General features: G+C 42.5%; 1 protein-coding gene across 1 annotated transcript in view; it reads left to right on the top strand.

Moving 5' to 3' along the window:
- Positions 1 to 21,551, top strand: part of MYOM2 (myomesin 2) — a 268,492-nt gene that overhangs the window by 211,398 nt on the left and 35,543 nt on the right. Inside the window, exons 20-26 of the mRNA XM_083177359.1 lie at positions 712 to 826; positions 1,894 to 2,050; positions 2,470 to 2,576; positions 6,347 to 6,391; positions 8,846 to 8,982; positions 20,918 to 21,062; positions 21,369 to 21,428. Coding sequence (XP_083033485.1) covers positions 712 to 826; positions 1,894 to 2,050; positions 2,470 to 2,576; positions 6,347 to 6,391; positions 8,846 to 8,982; positions 20,918 to 21,062; positions 21,369 to 21,428 — 766 coding nt within the window. The remainder of the gene's footprint in view (positions 1 to 711; positions 827 to 1,893; positions 2,051 to 2,469; positions 2,577 to 6,346; positions 6,392 to 8,845; positions 8,983 to 20,917; positions 21,063 to 21,368; positions 21,429 to 21,551) is intronic.

Below are 21,551 nucleotides of genomic sequence, written 5' to 3'. Positions count from 1 at the left end.
CCAGAGAATAAGGGGAATCCCACTGATGTCAGTCAATGGGACTTTCCTCAGCCTAGCAAGACCGAGCTTCAGTGGAGCTCTGCGCCTGATAGACTGTTCACTCCACCGTACACTTCCATGTTACAAAATAAACTTGGAAATCTATGGGTGGTTCTCACCATAGACGTCTATGGTGGGAACCGGCAAATCAACCTGACCGCAAAGTCACTTGGAGCCAACAACAAAGTTGACTCCAATTGACTTTGCTGAGAACTTGGCAGCTTTGTAAATTTGCCAAGTTCCCAGGCTGAAAATACGTCCAATTACAACCTAAGCCATTCGTAGCCATTACGACCAAACTTAGTAAATTTCGCCCAGAGTACAGTATTCCTATGCAAAAAATGGGAAATAAAAGTGCTGTGATTTTTAGTTTCAACTATTTAATTTTGCCAGGCCATTTCCCATATAAATCACTGTCTAAACATTATAATTCCTCCATGGAATTTAACGATTACCAACATGTACTTTACTATACAGTCACATTCTAAGTAACTAAAATAACAATGACACCTTATTTATATCTCAGTGATTTATTGCAGTCTTTCATTCGTTTTTGCTATTTTAAGCATAAGGTTAGCTTGGAGCATTTACTAATTGTATGTTAACATTACCAACGCTTTTTCAGCATACTGAATTTTTATGTCATGTTTTTGTTCTGATGATGATGTCAAGGTCAAGGAACTAGAAGAAGGAAAAACATACGTTTTCCAAATTCGTGCTATAAATGCATCTGGGATTGGTAAACCATCTGATATTTCTGAGCCAATTCTTATCCAGGCAAGACAAGGTACAGTATGTTCGTAAGGAATTCCAAGCTGATAAAGCAAAATATAGAAACTGTCTAATAAGACAAAGGGGGAAATTTACTAAGATGGGAATAAGACTTCACATGTGATGTTGCTATGGGCAACCAAAAAGATCCTGTCTACTATCTTCTAGAGGGTGCTAAATAAATAAGTAGATTCTGAATGGTTGCCCATAGCAACATCGCATGCGAGGTCTAATTCCCATCTTAGTAAATTCCCCCCACAGTGTTTTATTTAGTTTTTCTGCACTTGTGTAGTTTCACGGCGCCAGCGGGGCTCGCTTAGGGCTCCTTGCGGGGCCCACACTGCGGGCTTGGTGGCTAGCTACGCTCGCCACGCTATCTAAAATCAACTCCATGCCAACGTGGATAGTGGGGGTAGGAACTATCCACGTTGGCATGGAGTTAAGTTACTTTATTTCAGATAGTTTGGCGAGCGTACCCAACCTGGCACCGTGAAACTACACAAGAACCAGTTTTTCTTTGATCTGTAAAATATTTTGAAACACACACTTAGATGGACTCCTCTATTAGACAGCTTTTGGCCCATATGGATATACAGTCCTTCTAAATAATGATTCTGTGAAGAACTTACAGAAAAAAAACAACGGTAAAAATGAATCCCATGGATACAGAGACGCATTAAGTGTGATTAATGCAGTGAACAAATTGCAATTGTACCCAGGAATCAGTTGCAAATTGAGCTCCCTGCAAGAGCAATCTAGGCATCCTCAGAGGCTCTATGTCATGTTCCGATTTGCAGCAATGGTGCCGATGTTTCGGTAGTTATACGCTGTTGGATGGAAATTATGCAAATACCATTGGGCATCCCTATGCTTGGGTTAGCTTTTGTATACAGTAGCATATAATCGCAACAACTGCACCTGAATTAGACCCATATTGCTAAAGGATGTGAGCAAGCGTGTGTTTAGGATTTATGCCTGTAACTCACCCATGGATGTTGCCAATGTGCATAGCAAATACTTCTGTAAAACAGACCCCATATAAAAGCTATGCTAAAGCAGCCATCACTGTTTCCTAATTGCCAGGTGTTGAAGAGATCACCGCAGCAGTGGACGAAGAAGGAAACATTTACATGTCGTATAACTGCACTGAAATATCAGAAGCGTCTCAGTTTACATGGTGCAAAGCCTATGAGGAAATTACCGATGACCAAAAATTCAAATCCGAAACTATTGGAGAAAAGTAAGTCTTCATTTGGAAACTAGTTCTTACCTTAATGTACTTTCCTATACATGCTCAATCGGTTAGATACCTATACCACCCAGCCCAATTTTTATGACTATCCCGTATCGCACCCACAGCCGGCAGTGTCCTGTGGTTGGGGGGAGCAGTTGGGAGTCCCCCTGTCACTCGTTGCTCTGCTTAGCACAGCATCTATTTACTGTAAGAGAGGGACAGGGGCAGCACTGGCCATACCCCCTCAGCAGATGCATTGACTCATGATTGTGGTCATTCCCATTAGGCCACACCACCTTTCCTGAGATCATGCCTCTTTCTACAAATGCACACAGCAGGGCCATGCGGGATTCCCGAATGTGGATATCAACATTTTGAGAGGTGTGCATACTTGACTGTGTTTCTCCATTATCTTTTATTTTTAGTTCCAAATTGTACTTTAAAAACCCGGACAAGGATGATTTGGGAACATACTCGGTAGCAGTGAGTGATACTGATGGCATTTCATCTAGCTATGTGTTGGAAGCAGAAGGTAAGAGGTATTAGTATTTATTTATCTGGTGCTGCAATAGTAGGCAGTACTGTATGGAGAATTTTGAATCATTCACATTAGTCCCTGTCCAGTTGGAGCTTACAGTATGAAGTCTTTATCACACTAACACACATATACAAGCATAACTGTATAATAGTGTTAGTGGTATATGTACATTATAATCAGTGTAGGGTGTGTTTTAACACTAAACACACTGCAAACATCTCTTCAGTACTCACTTTCCCGAAGTCCCTCGCCCATAGTGGCAACACTGCAAAATCATTAAGGGAATAAGACACAGCCAGGAAATTTAAGATGAAATTGCCACTGTATCATTTCCTTGGAGCCCTGCTCATGCACAGCAGACTTTGGCACAGCACTAGTGTTCATTTCAGCAGTACCTGCTATAGAGGATGAGGCTTGGATGGTGCAAAGCCCCCTAATCTTTTGATATGCCCCTGTGTTGTATTGCCCTCGTCCTCTCCATCAACCAAAAATGTTGGCAGCAAAGTTTTTGTAGCCTGCAGTATTCTTGCAATGGTAACATCAGGAGGATAAATAACATAGGGGAAAAGCCACTACCAGCACTAGGCTACAACAGCCTGGACTCATAGGCAAATGCAGAGGGATCTCTAGTTGCCCGGAAACCCTCTTGCCTTCAGCCTGACCAGCGGCCACTACATGCTTTATATAGGGCGAATTGGAGCTGCTGCACATGGCCAATGGCAACAGATTTTCCTACCAAGTCTGCTGTATGTATTTGTGGATCTGAGTGCACTGTCATCTGTTACCGTGATTATTAGGTCTGCATTTGTCTGAAGTACTATATTACACTCTTTGGGGGTTATTCAATAAGGATCTCAAAAGCAAAATCTTTCTATAATAGGCAAAACCATGTGCAGATGGGGCAAATCTAACATGTGCAGAGAGAGTTAGATTGAGGTGAGTTGTGTGCAAAGTGATATCTAAATTGCAGAATAAAGCAGACAGTATTTATCCAGCACAGTACCCAAATCTAACTCTCTCTGCACATGTTATTATTAATAATAATAATAATAATAATAATAATAATAATAATAATAATAATAATAATGATATTTATAATTTATATAGCACTTTTCTCCCAATAGGACTCAAAGTGCTTTACCATTGTCTTTACAGCTCAAAATACACAACAAGCTTAACGGTAGTTTTCAGTAAAATGCTTGAGTAAATAGGAAGGTCCATTGTCTTTAGTCTATTTTTAAAGGATTCTACAGTGGGGGCTTCTTGCACTGTGCGAGGAAGAGCAACAAAGTTGAAAGCTCGACCCCCAGATGAATTCAGGGAAATTCTGGATACTGTTAATAGTCCTTCAACGGATCAAAGTAATCGAGTAGGACAGTAAGGAATCAGAAGCTGCTGCAGGTACCTTGGGCCCTGGTCATGTAGGGCCTTGAAAGTGAGTAAGCCAATGTTGAAAACAATTCACCATTTAACAAGTAGCCAGTGAAGGGCGTAGAGAATGGGAGTTATGCGGCAGGAGCGGGGCTGGTTAGTTGGATTCAGTATTAAATCCCGGCGGTCAGGATCCCGGCATTCAAAATCCAGACGCCGCAATCCCGACCGCCAAAATCCCGACAAGGGGGGGACGTGGATCGCCCCCCCCCCTTGCGGGCTCGCTGCGCTTGCCACGCAGCGGGCCCGGTGCCTCGCTACGCTCGGCACACTAATTTATTCTCCCTCTGGGGGTGACGTGGACACCCACGGAGAGAGAAAGTGTCGGGATTTCGGCGGTCGGGATTCGGGCGTCGGGATTTTCAATGCCGGGATCCCGACCGCCGGGATTTACACTGCATCCCGTTAGTTAATAGTCTGGCAGCTGCATTTTGCACCAGCTGCAAGTGGTGCAATTCTTTTGATGGGAGACCCAGGTAGTGAGCATTGCAGTAGTCTAGGCGAGATAATATAAATGCAAGTATGACTTTAGGCAGGTCTTTTGAGGGAAGACCTGTTACATGTTACATCTGCCTCACCTGCAGTGCACACAATCAGGGCAGCCGAGAGGATTGCCGGGCTCCGGTAAAATTTTGGGGGCGTGGCCTAAGTGTGGGTGGGCACCGCCCACACTTAGGCCATGCCCCCAAAATGTTTAGAGGAGGGTGAAAGAAAACTCTAAAAGATGTAACCTCAGCAGCAGCACACACCTACAGCATGTGCTGTGCTGACAGCAGGCTCAGCATGAGCTCACATGCTGTCAGTGAGACACTCATGCTGAGCTTGCTGTCAGCACAGCAAATGCTGTAGAAGTGTGTGCTGCTGTTGCTACCCGGGAGGGACAGAGGGGGAAGGGAGGGGTCAGACCAGGGCCCCTGCAGGGCCCGGGTAATTAGTACCCACTCCCCCCCCCCCCCCCTCTCGGCTGCCCTGCACACAATGTTGGAACGTGAGTAGTTGGCCAAGGTGCAAAAATATCATTTGGGCCCCCTCAAGTTCACGATATTCTACACAGCAGTGGGTGGCAGCAGCTGGCCCCTTAGTCCTCATGGAGCCCAGTGCAATGCACCTGCTGCACCAATGGTAGTTCCACCTCTGATTGCACATAGGGCCTAATTCAGACCTGATTGCTGGGCTGCAAATCTTCACAGCCCAGCGATCAGGTAAACACTGGCCTGCCAGTCAATCCCTGACCATGTGCATTCGCAGCCGTGCACACAGGGCGAAAACCATTCACAATCACTTACCATTGAAATGGTTTCCCCCCATTTCACAGCCCCCGACTGAGTCTAGACTTACTCAGGGCTGTGATGGCTGATGGGAGCGTCCCTCCCTCCGAGCAACCCACAAACGGCCACCGGCTATCAATCACCTTGCGAATGGCCAGCAATGGCTAGCCTTCTTTTACAGGGGGACCTTGCACATGCACACAGCGTACCGCGCATGCAAAGTCATTAAATAATCACTCAGGCTGCAAATTTGCAGCCCAGCAAATGGGTCTGAATCAGGCCCATTGTTTTGTTCATTAGAGAAAGATTTTGCTTTGGAGATCCATACTTTGTTGAGACAGACTATAGCTTGCTAAATGGTACAATAATTATTTATTTTCTAGTACTATAACACATTACATGATGGAATGCTTAGGGAGACTATAATATATTCTATGAAATGTAGTTTTAACACAGTAGCACAGCAGAGAGGGCTTTGTTCTTTAGATAACAGAATGGGGACAGCAAGGGAAGGAAGCAGTTTTACCAGGCCCCTACCCACATTTAGCTATGGGGCTCAACAATGCATTGCCAGAGTCAGAATGATAATTTACAGAATTTACATGTACGCATTGATGTAAGGATGGCGTGACTAGTGTGCTCGCAGATGGATTAAGAATGTACGTGCACATTGACATTCCATTCAGTCCTCTGGGAGGCTGCCGGCCTGTGACTAGTCACAGCCAGATGAATACTGCAGCATGCCGCAATGTGAATTCATGTACATATGCATCGCGGCACAGATTAGCGTGACTACATCTGTAAGATAAACATAATATTACATTTATAAACTAATGGCAATACAGTCAGAGAAGCAAATGTCAAATCTAGTAATGGTGTGTTTTATTGCTTTACAGCAATATAAATTATGTCAAATTAAGCACAAAATGTAAAGTATGGTAATGAGGTGTTTCATTTTATATTTTATATTGATTGCAATGTTAATGCTTTTTATAATGACTAAGATTAATAATATATACTCTGTATTCATATCAATAGCAACAAACTCTGTTGTTTATTTTCTAGAACTTGAACGTCTGATGGCTCTCAGTCATGAAATAAGAAATCCCAGTAAGTAGAACATTTAATCATTTTTGCCACTGTGACGTCACAGCTAAAGCTACAGTATAATGTTTAACTTCTTTCATTTGTTGGGAAAAAATAAAAGAGAGCCACAGCAAAACAACTGTACGTAATGGATTGACAGGAGTAGCAGACTCCTATATGTGTATAACACAGCCTATCGCCAGGAATCTTCTTATCTTGCTATAGAAAATAGAAAGAACATTAATACTAATGAGGTGTATGTCAATTTGTATTACCTTGAGAGGAGCAGCAAACACACTTATCGCAGCATGCTTATCAACACTTATCACAAATTACATTTCCCCAGTTAAACATAGCAGAGATCTAAGATCAAAGTAAGCTGGTCTTTGTACTAGTCATGGATTTGTGTTTTCAAGGTTACATCTTCAGTGATATACAGTAGGTCTGATCTCCATCAGCACCAATGATATACAAAATCTGATCTTGCTTGGTGATTTATAAGGTCTAATCTCCATTAGGTACAATGATATATAGTACAAGTTCATTTATGCAACAAATTTTCTAGCAGACCTTTGATTTAGGATGATGCTTTTATTTAGATATAAGATGTGTTCAAATAAAATGTGGGTCGCAGTAGGGGACAAGGAAAATTACACTCTACTTAAAACAGAATTCCAGGAATAGCTGTGTACAGAATGCTGAGTACATGGAGACTAGCAGAATAAGATATCAATATATTAGGATTCCAGAAGCACCAGGAGTATAGGATATCCAGTACAGACTGCCAGAAGTACCAAAGGTATACTCACTGGATGCCAGCCGTATCAGGAATAACAGATAATAGCAGTTCTCAGTACAACAATTACAAAGAGAACATGACAACAGGAGTTGGTAATCCCAAAAGTATCAGGAGTACCAGATACAATCAGTTTAAACAGGCAGGAACCTCTTGGCAAACAGCCATTTTGAATTTCAGTATAATCATAATACTCAAATCTACTTATCAATACCCAGACTTTTAACCATCTGTATTGGTCTGTGTCATTCAGGGGCAGATTTATTAAGCTCGGTGAAGTGATAATGTGCCTGGTACTTTATTACCAGCCAATCAGCTCCTTACTGTGAAGTTACAGACTTGGTTTGAAAAATAACAGGTAAGAGCTGATTGGCCGGTGATAAAATACCACACACATTATCACTTCACCGAGCTTAATAAATCTACCCATGAAAGCTTTCCTGCCAGTTCACCTTGGAAGTCATCTTACCACCTTGAACTGCATATTTTAAAAACAGAAATAATTATATTCCTGCTGACCTTTTGTAGTTACCAACAATGATACAGTATCTCTATCACTTTTGGGAACGTGACAATCCATTCCACTCAACATGTTCGCTAGGTGTCATCCTTGACTCAGAACTGACCTTTGTTTCCCACATTCAATCTGTCTTAAAATCATGTTACATGCATCTAAAAAAAAATCCAAAATACGACCATATCTTATACAATACACTCCAAAAATTCTGATCTATGCACTCATTATCTTCTGACGTGATTATTGAAAGAGTCTTCTTACCGGTCTTCCCCAATACAGACTCTCACCACTACAATCCATTCTGTATGCAGTTGTGAGGATAATCTTCCTCGTTCATTGTCTGCACATCCATTTTATCAGTCCACTGGTTATCTGTAGTCTACCATATTCAATATAAAATTCTTACGCACAAGGACATAAACCAAACTACATCAACGCACATCTCTTTGCTTATCTCAGAATATCTCCCAACCTGACCTCCGCTCTTCACAAGATCTACGCATGTCATCTACACTCATTATTCTCTCCCAATCATAATTGCAGGGCTTTATTCGGATTGCACCCACTCTGTGGAATGCCCTTCCACACATAATAAGGTTTTTAGACACCAAACCTTCAAGCATTACCTGAAAACACCTCTTCAGGCAGTTTATCATATTCCAAAACTGCCCACATACCCTTCTTAAATATTCCCTTTGTAATTACACCCCCACTGTACAGTCCACATATATCCTCATTTACTTTCTTCACATTTCCATCATCCTGACCTCAGGTCAACATTACTGGGTAACCATATCATACAGCCCATTAAGAACCTTTGTAATCTAGTCGAACATTATACAATATATAACACCTATTCCTATGTGTCAATGTCTATTTTTCTATACATTGTATACTTGCAAGCAGGACCTTTCTACCTATATGTCTGTCTGTTATTACCCAGTTTTGTTTTTTCATTGTTGTTTCTAATTGTTAAGTTCAGTGGAATGTTCTGGGCTATAAAATAAACTGTTAATAAATAATACACACATACATAAATAAATAAAAATGAATGAAGAGTGTGTAAGGCACAACACAACAGATAAAAATAAGCATGATGGTGTTGCAACTCTCAATAGTGGCAACATGGTGAGCTGTGCCAACAACTATGCATTTTCTTTTGCAGCTATTCCACTGAAGGCAGAATTGGCCTATGAGATTTTGGAAAGGGGCAAAGTTCGTTTCTGGATTGAAGCCCAAAACCTGTCTGCTGAAACAAGCTACAGGTTTGTTGTGAACGACATGGAGGTTAAAGACAGTGAGGTACGCATATCTCTTTCATTTTTAGACTTTTTAAAAAATGTTTTCTGTCCTGCTATAAGGACTAAGATAGTTCTACTGTATATACTTGCACTGCAACTTCTTGTTGCAATGGGACTTCATATGGGTCCCTTAAGAAGAATCTCACGAAACGCTCTTCAGTATACTAGAATAAGATGATTGAAAACACAGTTGCTTAGCATTAACAGCAAATCCAGTCTTCCGAATTATAGTATTTTCAGAATATAAACTGTTAATGTCTAGAAGTAGAAACAAAAGCATAATTGTAATATTTTTTTTGCCGAAAGGAAAAGTGTGGTTATTTGGGTATTGATCTGTATAATAAACCACAGCTTATATATTGATCTATTGCATAGACTGTAAATATATTTGTGTTTTCCCCTTAAGGAGTAGATTGAATTATTGTTTTCTTTCTCCGTAAAGCAATGCCTCTCTTTTTGTAACATAACAGCATGGGTTTCTTATACAGTATTCTTTCTATTGTATTCTACAGTACATAGCATGCCTTCGAATTCATATAAATGTATCATCAATGCCTTCAGATCAGCAACAGGAATGGTATAGCAAAGCTCTAGCTATCTAACTATGGGGGTTATTCTAGTTCATTCTTTCTGACAAAATCCTTCTTAGATGGACAAAACCATGTGCACTGCAGGGGGGCAGATGTAACTTGTGCAGAGAGTATTAGATTTGGGTGGGGTTTTTCTTCAAAGTGAGATCTATATTGCAGTGTAAAATAAAGCAGTCAGTATTTTCCCTGCACAGAAACAAAATAACTCACCCAAATCTAATTCTATCTGCACATGTTACATCTGCCCCCCTGCAGTGCACATGGTTTTGTCCATCTAAGAAGGATTTTGTCAGAAAGAATGAACTAGAATAAACCCCTATAAGCAATAATACTAATTACATAAAAATCTACTTTGCTTCATCCTATTCTCTTTTGAATTACTTTGTTTATACTCAGGGCCACCGAGAGGGGGGGGGAGCGGGTACTAAATGGCTGGGCTTGCTGGAGGGGCCCAGTGGGGGCCCTGGTCCAACCCCCCGTTCCTCCCAGGCAGCAGCACACAACTCTACAACATGTGGTGTGCTGACAGCAGGCTCAGCATGAGCGTCTCACTGACAGCATGAGAGCTCATACTGAGCCTGCTGTCAGCACAGCACATGCTGTAGGTGTGTGCTGATGCTGCTGCTGAGAGGGGGGGCACAATAACCCCCCCCCCCTCATTAGGCCACCCCCCCATTTTTACTGGGGCGCGGCATACCTCTCGGCTGCCCTGTTTATACTACAGTATATATCAATATATGAAAAAAAGAGGTTTATCAGAGAGCGCTGAATTATGTACCACCTAGTCACTTTAGTATAATATACAACACTGGTAGAAATTTCATATAACGACAATTGATTATTGTCCCTTTCCCGAATGAAACGTGGAGTTCTTATTCAAGGTAAAACAGTTCTTTATTGAAACCCAACGCGTTTCGTCAGAACGACTTCTTCAGGGGTAAGACAGAATAATTTTTTCTGAGTGTATGATCAACGTTAATAATTCATACAGGATAATGATAAAATCCGTGAAAGGTAAGTGAACGCCAAACTGGCTAGATGATTAGATGTTGATGAATATCCGTGAATATCGGAGTTTTTAGAGTCCCCAATTAGGTGATTCAGGGGGAAGCTTTCTTTTAGCTAATAAGTACCCGGTCTTTAGGCGTAAAGGCACAGTAGAAAAGTGATCTAGTATGAAGAATCCGATATGGATAGACGTGGACTTAAGTTATAGGGTTCACCATACCAAAATGGTGGATGAGATAGAGAGGCCACCCCGGCCTTACGAAATTATCCACTGGTTTTGGAAAATTTTACCTACTTTTACACGATTCTGTGAGTCCTACTCCCGATGATCGTTGTGTCTCTTTAAATTCGTAAGGCCGGGGTGGCCTCTCTATCTCATCCACCATTTTGGTATGGTGAACCCTATAACTTAAGTCCACGTCTATCCATATCGGATTCTTCATACTAGATCACTTTTCTACTGTGCCTTTACGCCTAAAGACCGGGTACTTATTAGCTAAAAGAAAGCTTCCTCCTGAATCACCTAATTGGGGACTCTAAAAACTCCGATATTCACGGATATTCATCAACATCTAATCATCTAGCCAGTTTGGCGTTCACTTACCTTTCACGGATTTTATCATTATCCTGTATGAATTATTAACGTTGATCATACACTAAGAAAAAATTATTCTGTCTTACCCCTGAAGAAGTCGTTCTGACGAAACGCGTTGGGTTTCAATAAAGAACTGTTTTACCTTGAATAAGAACTCCACGTTTCATTCGGGAAAGGGACAATAATCAATTGTCGTTATATGAAATTTCTACCAGTGTTGTATATTATACTAAAGTGACTAGGTGGTACATAATTCAGCGCTCTCCGATAAACCTCTTTTTTTCGTGTATCTCTTGTATGACTCCCACTAACAGGGGAGCCTTATCGGAGTAGCAGCAGATATTAAGAACTGTTAGCGCAATACGAGGTCCATACTGTATTTTTATATATCAATATATATATATATATATATATATATATATATATATATATATATATATATATATAGTCCGGGGTACATCCACACCTATTCTGGTGTGGAATGTCAGGCACTCGCCTAATAATGATAAGTCCAGATGGTTAATAAAATCCAGAATTTGTGAAGTTTTATTCAGTTATCCAATCAGTCATATAAGCAATAAATCTTGTCACAGGTAGTCATAGGATATGCCCCGACGTTTCGGTCCTAAATAGACGGACCTTTTTCAAGGAGCTTTTTTAGCAAAAGAGATTGTCTATCATCGAAGATGGGGATGGAAAACCCTGTGGTGCCTGCAGCTCCAGGCACCACGGGGTTTTTCATCCCCATCTTTGATGATAGACAGTCTCTTTTGCTAAAAAAGCTCCTTGAAAAAGGATTTAGGACCGAAACGTCGGGGCATATCCTATGACTTCCTGTGACAAGATTTATTGCTTATATGACTGATTGGATAACTGAATAAAACTTCACAAATTCTGGATTTTATTAACCATCTGGACTTATCATTATTAGGCGAGTGCCTGACATTCCACACCAGAATAGGTGTGGATGCACCCCGGACTATTATCTGGACACACGTACACCACGTGGATCCTTTGTCTGGCACCCCGCAGTATACAAAAATTGAGTGTGAGTGCGGTCCACACAGGGAAATATATATATACAGGTTGAGTATCCCCTATCCGAAATGCTCGGGACCACGAGCATTCCGGATAGGGGAATTTTGCGGTTTTTGGAATATATTTTTTTAAAGCATACTTACCTGTCCCCTGATGGTGTCTGGTGGTCCCTCGGCGTCCACGCAGTCCCTGGGCGTCCACAGCAGGCCTCCGGCATCTTCTCCGGGTCTCCAGCGGTCCCAGGAATGCATTGCGCGAGTGTGCGCGCGCACCGGTGACGTCGCGCGCACACTCGCGCAATGCATTCCTGGGACCGCTGGAGACCCTGGAGAAGATGCCGGAGGCCTGCTGTGGACGCCTGGGGACTTGGTAAGTATGAAAAGAGGGTTAGGGGGGGTTAAAAAAAAAAAAATTCGAATTATTCCAAAAACCACAGTTTTTGGAATAATTCGGATAAGGGATGTCCGGATAGCGGATACTCTACCTGTATATATATATATATATGTAGAGGAGAAACTGCGACACTCGGGACTTAGATAAGAGAATAACCACGCGCAGCCTCTCAGGGACGTTTCAGCAGCGTGCGGCTTTTATCAAAAACAGCTTACATGTAAGCTGTTTTTGATAAAAGCTGTTTTTGATAAAAGCCGCACGTGGCTGAAATGTCCCTGAGAGACTGCGCGCGGTTATTCTCTTATCTAAGTCCCGAGTGCCGCAATTTCTCCTCTACATATGTCCACCGGGCAGCTGAAGCTGCGCCGCTAACTGAGGGCACAGGGCCATTAACCCTTCAGTGGAGCTGAGTGCCAGCACAAACGCACCATATATATATATATATATATATATATATATATATATATATATAGCAGCAACAAATAAGTGGCACTCGGAGGCTTGTATAGAAGGTGAAAGAACAGGAATATTTATTCCCTGCACTAGGAATAAATATTCCTGTTCTTTCACCTTCTATACAAGCCTCCGAGTGCCACTTATTTGTTGCTGCATATCACCTAAGGACACCCCTTTCGAAAGAGGGCACCGGAGCAAGCAACAGGCATCCACTTGCAGACCTGAGTGCCGGCCTCATCGTTGTGTATATATATATATATATATATATATATATATAAAAAAACCTTTTCATGTGTTCTTATGTGTATATACAGTAAGTGACAACCTCTAGGCTGAGAAATCAGCATACAGAAATTAATCACAATCCCTAATTATCAATAACATCTTTCCCGACAGCATTGAACAGGGATGTCGGCAGAACGAGCCCGATTTTAGAGGCAGTCGGGCCCGTCCTGCCATATATCGTGGCCACGCCCCCTTTTCAGCGTTCGGAAGGGGCATCATTGAATCCCACCTGCCGATTCTTAGTCGAGCTGGCCGAGAGCGGGATATGGTCACGTCTGTCGGGCCAGCTCGAGAGTCGTGACCTGGGATTGAATATCCCCCTTAGGCTGAAAAGTTTTATATTTAAATTTTTTTCTGTTTAGTAATGCTATAGCATCATACTTAACAAGTGGTATTCCTGTTGTCACTTGTTTCAAATGTTAAATGTTGCTTCAGCCAATCAGTTCCTTAATGTCAAGTTGGGAGCTGATTGACTGGAACACTATTTATGATTCATAATAAGTGACAAGACTATCACTCATTGGTAAATCTGTCCTCAAGTAATAAACTGAATATGAGTGACATGGATCTCTCTTCCCCAATGAAAACAGTGCATGTGCACTGTCCTATAAGATGGATGCAACTTGGCTAGAGCTGTCTTCTGTAAAATAGGGCATTTTATGACAGGAACTGGGTGGGAAAAGTGATTGAATTGCGCCCCAGCTGATTACTTGGCACTGTGAGCCGCTTAGTCCTCAGGGGCCCGATGCAATGCATTTGCTGCACGAATGGATGTTCCGACTCCGGAATGAGGGAGAATATGAAGAAAAAAGTAGAAAAGTGCTATCTGCCCTCCCTATGATGATGTATTATGCCTTAGTAGGATTTATAGCCATGAATTGGGAGGGGGGGAGCTAAGGTTACGCTACTGGTGCACAGAGATTTGAGTGGGGCGTGTCCAAATTTAAATATAAATTTGCTGCTTAGCGAGCCTTCTGACGCTGTCTGCATGAATGCTCGCCCCCTGTCTGCACATCACCGCTGCTTTGCGAATGGATGTTTTGCATAAACATACATTTGCAGGGTAGCCAGGGCCGGACTGGGACCAAAAATCGGCCCTGGCATTTTGAGCACACAGGCCCACCTGCTTGTAACGTCCATTCATAATATTGTGGCACGCTGATAGGACAGTGTGGGAACTGGTGAATCTGGAAATATGGTAATGGGTGGTCCCAAAACTAACTACTGCAGCAGGCGTGACCCTTGAGCGGTGAAGCCACGCTGCGAAAAGGAGGCTTGGCCTCATGTAAAGGAGGCGTGGCATCACAAAAAGGAGGCGTTACACATTATGGAACAGACCGTAATGCCCATTGCAGAATATGACACAATCCATTATGCCCATTACTTATAATGAAACACACTGTAATGCCCATTACACGTTATGGAACACACTGTAATAATGCCCATTACAGAATAATTTTCATCTGTTATGCCCATTACACATTATGACATACACACACAGTAATGCCCATTACATGTAAGGCTACATAATTCTTTATGCCCATTACACATGGTGGCACACAAAGTAAAGTATTGCACGCCCATTAAACATTATGCCTTTGAGGAGAGGGAGGGAGGCTTCTCTGCATTCAAAAAGTGCACAGGAGATTTACAGACTTAGGAGAAAGCTTCTATAACACATCCAGGGAGGGACACTCATCAGACGTGTTCTGGGAGCAGAGACCCAGAGAGAAGCCCCTGAAGTTGGACTCACTCAGGACAAGAGCACTGAGCAGGACACTCACCACTGGCACCGGCACCGGCACCAGCACTCTTGCAGCCCAGGTGCATTAAATGGTGGGAATTGCACACTCTGGGTAGGTGATGTGGGGGAGAGAAGGAGGATGGAAAGGGGGGGGGGGGGTGGTGGTGATGTGAATAAGGAATGACCAAGTCAATATAAAGTTGAATTAAATTACTTTATTTTGTGATGGAATTCTTGTTGTAGTGTCCTGGGACTATTGTTTAGTCACACAGGCGGGTTGCTACAGTGTCATGCTTGAGGGGCCTAGGAGAGGAGTAAGGGATTCTTTTGGGGAACCCTTTAGCATAAGATCATCACCTTGATCCTATGTCCCCCCTGTTGATTTGACGGTACCCTATGGGGGGAAGCTGGTGTTGGTTGGAAGGGGTTACAGCTTCTTATGTGCACAATGTTATTTCCACATGATGTGCAGATATTAAAATTCAATGTTTATGTGGGGGTATAGTATATACGTGGGTTTTAGTGCTGCGCTCTGTCACTCAAATTCTACAGCTGTTTGTAAAAATAAAGAGTTTTATTTGTAAACATGCAGTTATTGTTTTACTCATTGACTTTCATGAATAAACATAATGCGGTAATATACATGGGAGAATTGACCTTTTCAATATGCTGCATAGCCCAATTACACACAAAAACCTTCAAAAAATCAGTTTATGTAAACAGCTTTATAGTGTCCACCAGCTGGCACCACCCAAACTGGCTTAAATCAATCCCCAAAAGTCAATTCGTAAGATTAAAATGTAACTGCAGCACACATATAGACTTCATTGAACAAAGTAAGGACATGATAACACAATTTAAAGAAAAGAAATATAGAACATCAGAATTAGAGGTAGCACGTAAAGAGGTAGAGGGATTAGAAAGAACAGATCTCTTAAAATACAAAGAAAAGAAAAATGAATTATACCAAGAAGTACCCTTCATCGCTCAATATTCAAAATAATCAAAAAAACTCTAAAACATTCTGAGAAGACACTGGCCACTACTATTGGAAGATTAGACACTCTCAGACATTCTACCGCAAAAACCCAGAGTAGTATATCGTAAAGCGCCCGATATAAAACATAAACTGATAAATAACCACATTCCCCCAAAGCAAAAAATTCAGACAACAATTAAAAATGGAGAATCAAACAAAGGTTTCTATTTCTGTGGGACATGTCCAGGCTGCATTAATCAAAAACAAAAAAACACCAAACCCACGGCATCATTTAAATCCTCACAAACACAAGAAATTTATGAAATCAAAAACACAATCACATGTAACAGCAAAGGGGTGATCTATTTATTAGAATGTGGATGCAGCAAACAATATGTAGGTCGCACAACAAGACCCTTAAAAACAAGAGTGAATGAACACATACGAAATATAAAGAAAAAGAATGAGGAACACAACCTATCCAAACATTTCTATGAACACCACAATTGTCCAAGCTCATTAAAATTCATAGGCATTACAGAAGTGAAACCAAACTGGAGGGGAGGGGACTTCACACTTAAAATGAACAAACTCAAATTTAAAAGGATGTACGAGTTGAAAATTTTAAAACCACGAGGATTAAACTTAGACAATGAAGTGAAAGCTATAGTAGGCAAAAAGTAATACAATACTCTTGACATACAAAATAAGCTTAGTAGACAGAACTAGAACCCCAAATTGACGTAGAACTATGAGCCTACCTCGCAATTTCAGACAGTAACCACTGAGATACAATTGCTGTATCTCAAACATAGAGTATGTTACCATATACTGTATATATACATTATGTTACCAAATGCTCATAGATCAATAATTATAACAAACATGTATGAGCACAAAGAAACAGCGAAAACTGAAACCCGAACAGACATTCATGACAACCAATCAGAGATGGTACCCTAGCAGCCAATCAAGTTAGAGACACAGAAAATGGAGGGTTATTTAAACCCAGAGACATTCATGCTACTACATCTCCCTAGAAGAAGGCAGAACAGCCGAAACACGTTGGTAGAAAAGTACACCAGTTCAATTCAGCCCCCCAGCAAGTACCTGTGGAGGTCAACGGGCAAGAAAGGAAGCCGGTGTGTGCACGTGCCACAGTAACTGGAGCCAGAAGAAGACTAACACGGCGCTGGTGAGTATGGCAGTGAGGAGGAGCAGGGCGAGTCACCCAGGGACCTGTCAGGAGTTAAACAGTCACTGCAAAGGGCGGAGAAGCATCCTGAAGCGGTGAGCTGTGAAACTCCAACAGACGGGGAGCAGTGTCCGGCAACGCTGTAGTACGTTTAGCCGTGTATCATACACAGCCACCGGCGCATATACAGGTAAACGGACACAGCGCCCGCAGTCCGTGACCCAGGTAACCCCAGCCACCCCACCCAGAAAACCATTCCGCAGACTTCCGAGGCTTTTGCACAAAATAGGTACCTATTAACCATTTTTTCTGGACTATTTTTGCATATTCCACACCTAAAATATTACAAATAGCGGGACGCAGCTTATATTGCCGTTTATTGTACACAATCCGGGACTGAGCAAAATAAGGGTACAAATCATCAATTTGTGTACACACCTTCCAATCTATTGTACACATAAATGAGCGGACTTTTCCATAAAAAACACCTATATTCCAATATATACTCCTTGAATACATACTGCTTGATTGTTGAAGTACCATATATAGACATTGTATATTGACCAACACCTGTATAAAGCATTTGAGTTGACCTTGAGGGAATAACTGATCCAGCCAAATGGGCTGTGCAGCATATTGAAAAGGTAAATTCTCCCATGTATATTACCGCATTAAGGGCCTTATTCAGATTTCATCGGTACTGCGCGCATTCGCACGCAGTACCGATGTTGTGCGTCTGCGCATGCGCTGGCGTGTTTCTGCGCATGTGCAGGCGCATGGTGCGTGCACCCACGGAGACCTTTCGGGTCGCCGGGTGCACACACCCATGGCAGCGAGGGGGGGGTGGAGATGGGCGGGGAGCGCCGGGCTGCCCCATTACCATATGGGAACGCCCAGCGTTCCATGGGCGTTTCCATGAGAACGCTGGGTGTTCTCATGGTAATGAGGCAGTGACGCGGGTGTGTGGGCCGGGTAGCTGACATCACCGGATGTCAGCTGCCCGCCCATATCACGCCAGCGTGCACGCTAAACTAAGTAACTCAAAAGTCACTTATATAAGCGTGCACGCTAAACATCATTCGATGGTCACCGACCATCGAATGATGTGGGCGGACACCCCAGCAAAGCGAATGGATGTTTATGCAAAACATCCATTCGCTGCTGTGCGGGCGAAGCCACACTTTGCTGGGGCGGCGGGGGGCGTGCTTTCGCCGGGCGGGGTTTGGTGGACTCGCAAGGCTGCAAATTCGCAGCCTTGCGAATCAACCTGAATAACCACCTATGTTTATTCATGAAAGTCAATGAGTAAAACAATAACTGCATGTTTACAAATAAAACTCTTTATATTTACAAACAGCTGTAGAATGTGAGTGACAGAACGCAGCACTAAAACCCACATATAGTATATATACAATTTTAAACGGAATCAGTCTCCCGTTCCAGTGCAGCAGCTAGTCACAGATAAAACACAAAGTAGACTCAGTGCGCAGGTAAAAAAAACATTTTTTTTTTTATGTGGGGGTATGTAACTAACGGCGTCCCATCAGCGTCTGCTTACCCTTCGAATTGATGACAGTCTCTGATTCTTGTTATCCGTTCCGTTGGTTGTATAGCGGTGCGGGTATGTGTGCTGCGCTGTCCTCCGTTTGCAAGGGGAGAGGCAGTGTGGTATATCGTCGCTGACTGCCCCAGGGCCGTCTTTTCGTATGGGCTTAATGGGTACTTGCCCAGGGTGTATAAGGGCCCTATCCTAAAAGCTGAGGATCCCCTTTTTCCAGGGATACCAGAATTTTTAAAATCGGCCCTGGGGAACTGGAGATATCCAACTTCAAAGCAGCAGTCCACATCCGATCTGTTAATTGCAATTCCCAGTCATATTTCTCAGGTTCTCTCTGACTTAGAGTTTTTCTGAGCATATATTCCAAAATTTGGGACTCTCCCCTTTCTGTCGACACTAGCGACTTGTCTCTATCATGCCCAAAACCAGAGATATCAGCCTTCCAGCAGCCGGTCCCTGCTCCAGCTCCAAATGTCTGGTGTACAGTTCTATATTTTTGTCAATAGATTGCTCTGGCTCCTGATCTCTGATCCCCAAGTTCCCAGTACCTCCTGAAAGTTGGGACTCTAGGTTTTTATTCTATTGAAGGCTAAGATATCTATTTCCAGATAATGGTGATATCTGCAGTCAAAGAAGCTGCTCTTCCACCGGAAAATGACGAATATTAAGCCCACTCCATTATCCAAACCTCCCCTGTGTATAAAACACCCCCCTACCTTCCTGGAAGTCATTTACAAGGGATCCTTCATTCAGCTTAGTGCCCCCTTCCATGCATAAGTGTTCACCTTCCCACCACCTGTGCAGTAAATGAGTAATTAGCAGAAGTTACTGCTCCAAGTCCTACATGTTGAATGGAAGATAGAGCACCCCCTGCCACCCGTGGGACATCAAAGCTGTTGCTGATAGCACCCCCCACCCCTAGGAGGGGAGAATGGGTAAGGGCCCCAGTGCATTGCTTTGCCCAGGGGCCCACACTGCTGTTAAGACGGCCCTGGACTGCCCCATCCGTCCGCCCGTGCAGTCTATGTTGCCGCACTTCCGGGTCTGCAGGACCTCATTGGAGGCTGGCTCTGGGCCGTGGTCCTGCCATTCACCTTCTCCCACCTGTGGGAATTTAAAGCTGTGGTCGCGTGGCCACTCCCCCTACACACATCACTCAGAGAAGGGGGGCGGATTAGATCTGCTAAGTGCCAGATGGCCAGTCCGGCCCTGAGAGTAGCATACAGGGGTGAAATCATTCGATGGTCACGGACCATCGAATGATTTTTCCCCTGTTCAGAAGTCTGGACTAAACTAGACATGTAGCGTCCGGGTCCGAGATCAGGTCAGAGAATGAGGACTTGGGTATGCCCAGGAAACGTTGCCTCCATCCCACCCCGTGTAAATGCCATGGCGCCGAAAGGCGCCCGCACAGAAGCCCTGCACATGTGCATATGCGAATATGTGCATGCGCACTGCGATAAAATCAGTCCCCATTGCAAATTTACCTGGGACCGACCCAACTAGAATGAGGGCCATGGTCTGTTCCAGATACAAAGATACTGTATATGCTTTTTTTATTTGCCCCATACAATCCCAGAATCAGCACCATATTGTAAATAGGTTAAAAAAACATTAAACTGTGTCTTCCTTTTTAATAACAGTATCTATTGCTTAAAGCACAGTGCGTTTTGAACTAGATGTGATGCAATCTAATTCAAAAAGCACGGTCACACACTTTCTGTGCTGTACGATGGGATGTGCGTGGGAGCACGCATCTCATCACACTGCCGCAGGTTCTCCATGTATGGGCACCTTAAGATCACATAAAAAAAGTTTAGCAAAATATGATAAAATAAAATTATACTTGTGTGAAAATATACAGCCTTCATGCAAAGTCTGATAGTACATTTCATCCCTATGAAAACAGTTATATGACATTTTTCCTGAAGCACCTATGTAATTTTTCATTTTCTTTTTGTATATGGTGGATGTAAGGTGGCACGCCTAGTAATTGGGTGTTTGTAATGTTTTAAGTGGCCTTTGTTTCTATTCATAAACCCATATTCCTGTTTATACTGTAGACACCCAATGTTTTGTGTCTTCTGTTTTATAGAACCACCAAATTAAGTTTGATAGATCCACTGGTACTATTGAGATGGTAATGGACAGATTTACAGTTGAAAATGAGGGAACATACACAGTGCAAATCCAAGATGGTAAAGCCAAGAACCAATCTTCATTAGTTCTCATTGGAGATGGTAAGATGTTTTCATTTGTTAAAATCAATTTATCAATTGTATTGTACATTATAACATGGTTGCTGCCATTATATAAACCTGCGACTTTGTGGCTTTAGACATTTTTATTGAGTTTTCCAAACTGAAACTTAGCGGTTTATGTGCTAAGATGGTAGTTCTATTTAAGATGGTATATTGCTACGGGCTACCAATCAGAACGCTTATTCGGCTAACATGTGGGGTTTGAGGACCATTGATAGAACTAGTACTGGCTTCATTAAAGGTAACATTGCTATTTTTTTACATGTTGGTTCTTATTGTTTGCAGCATTCAAGGCACTTTTGGCTGAAGCTGAGTTCCAGAGGAAGGAATACATTAGGAAACAAGGTATGATTTACAGAGATAAATGTGGCATAAAGAGGCTACAGTAAGACCAAAGTAAAGGCTAAAGATTATACAAGTCAATACAGATTTTGACATTCAGTTGTAATCACCAGTTGCACTTGCAGT

The sequence above is a fragment of the Crinia signifera genome, chromosome 3, assembly GCF_055691185.1.
Source record: "Crinia signifera chromosome 3, ASM5569118v1, whole genome shotgun sequence".
Lineage (NCBI taxonomy): Eukaryota > Metazoa > Chordata > Amphibia > Anura > Myobatrachidae > Crinia > Crinia signifera.
Note: the sequence above shows the minus strand (reverse complement) of the source record. Positions and strands in the feature narration are given on the sequence as shown.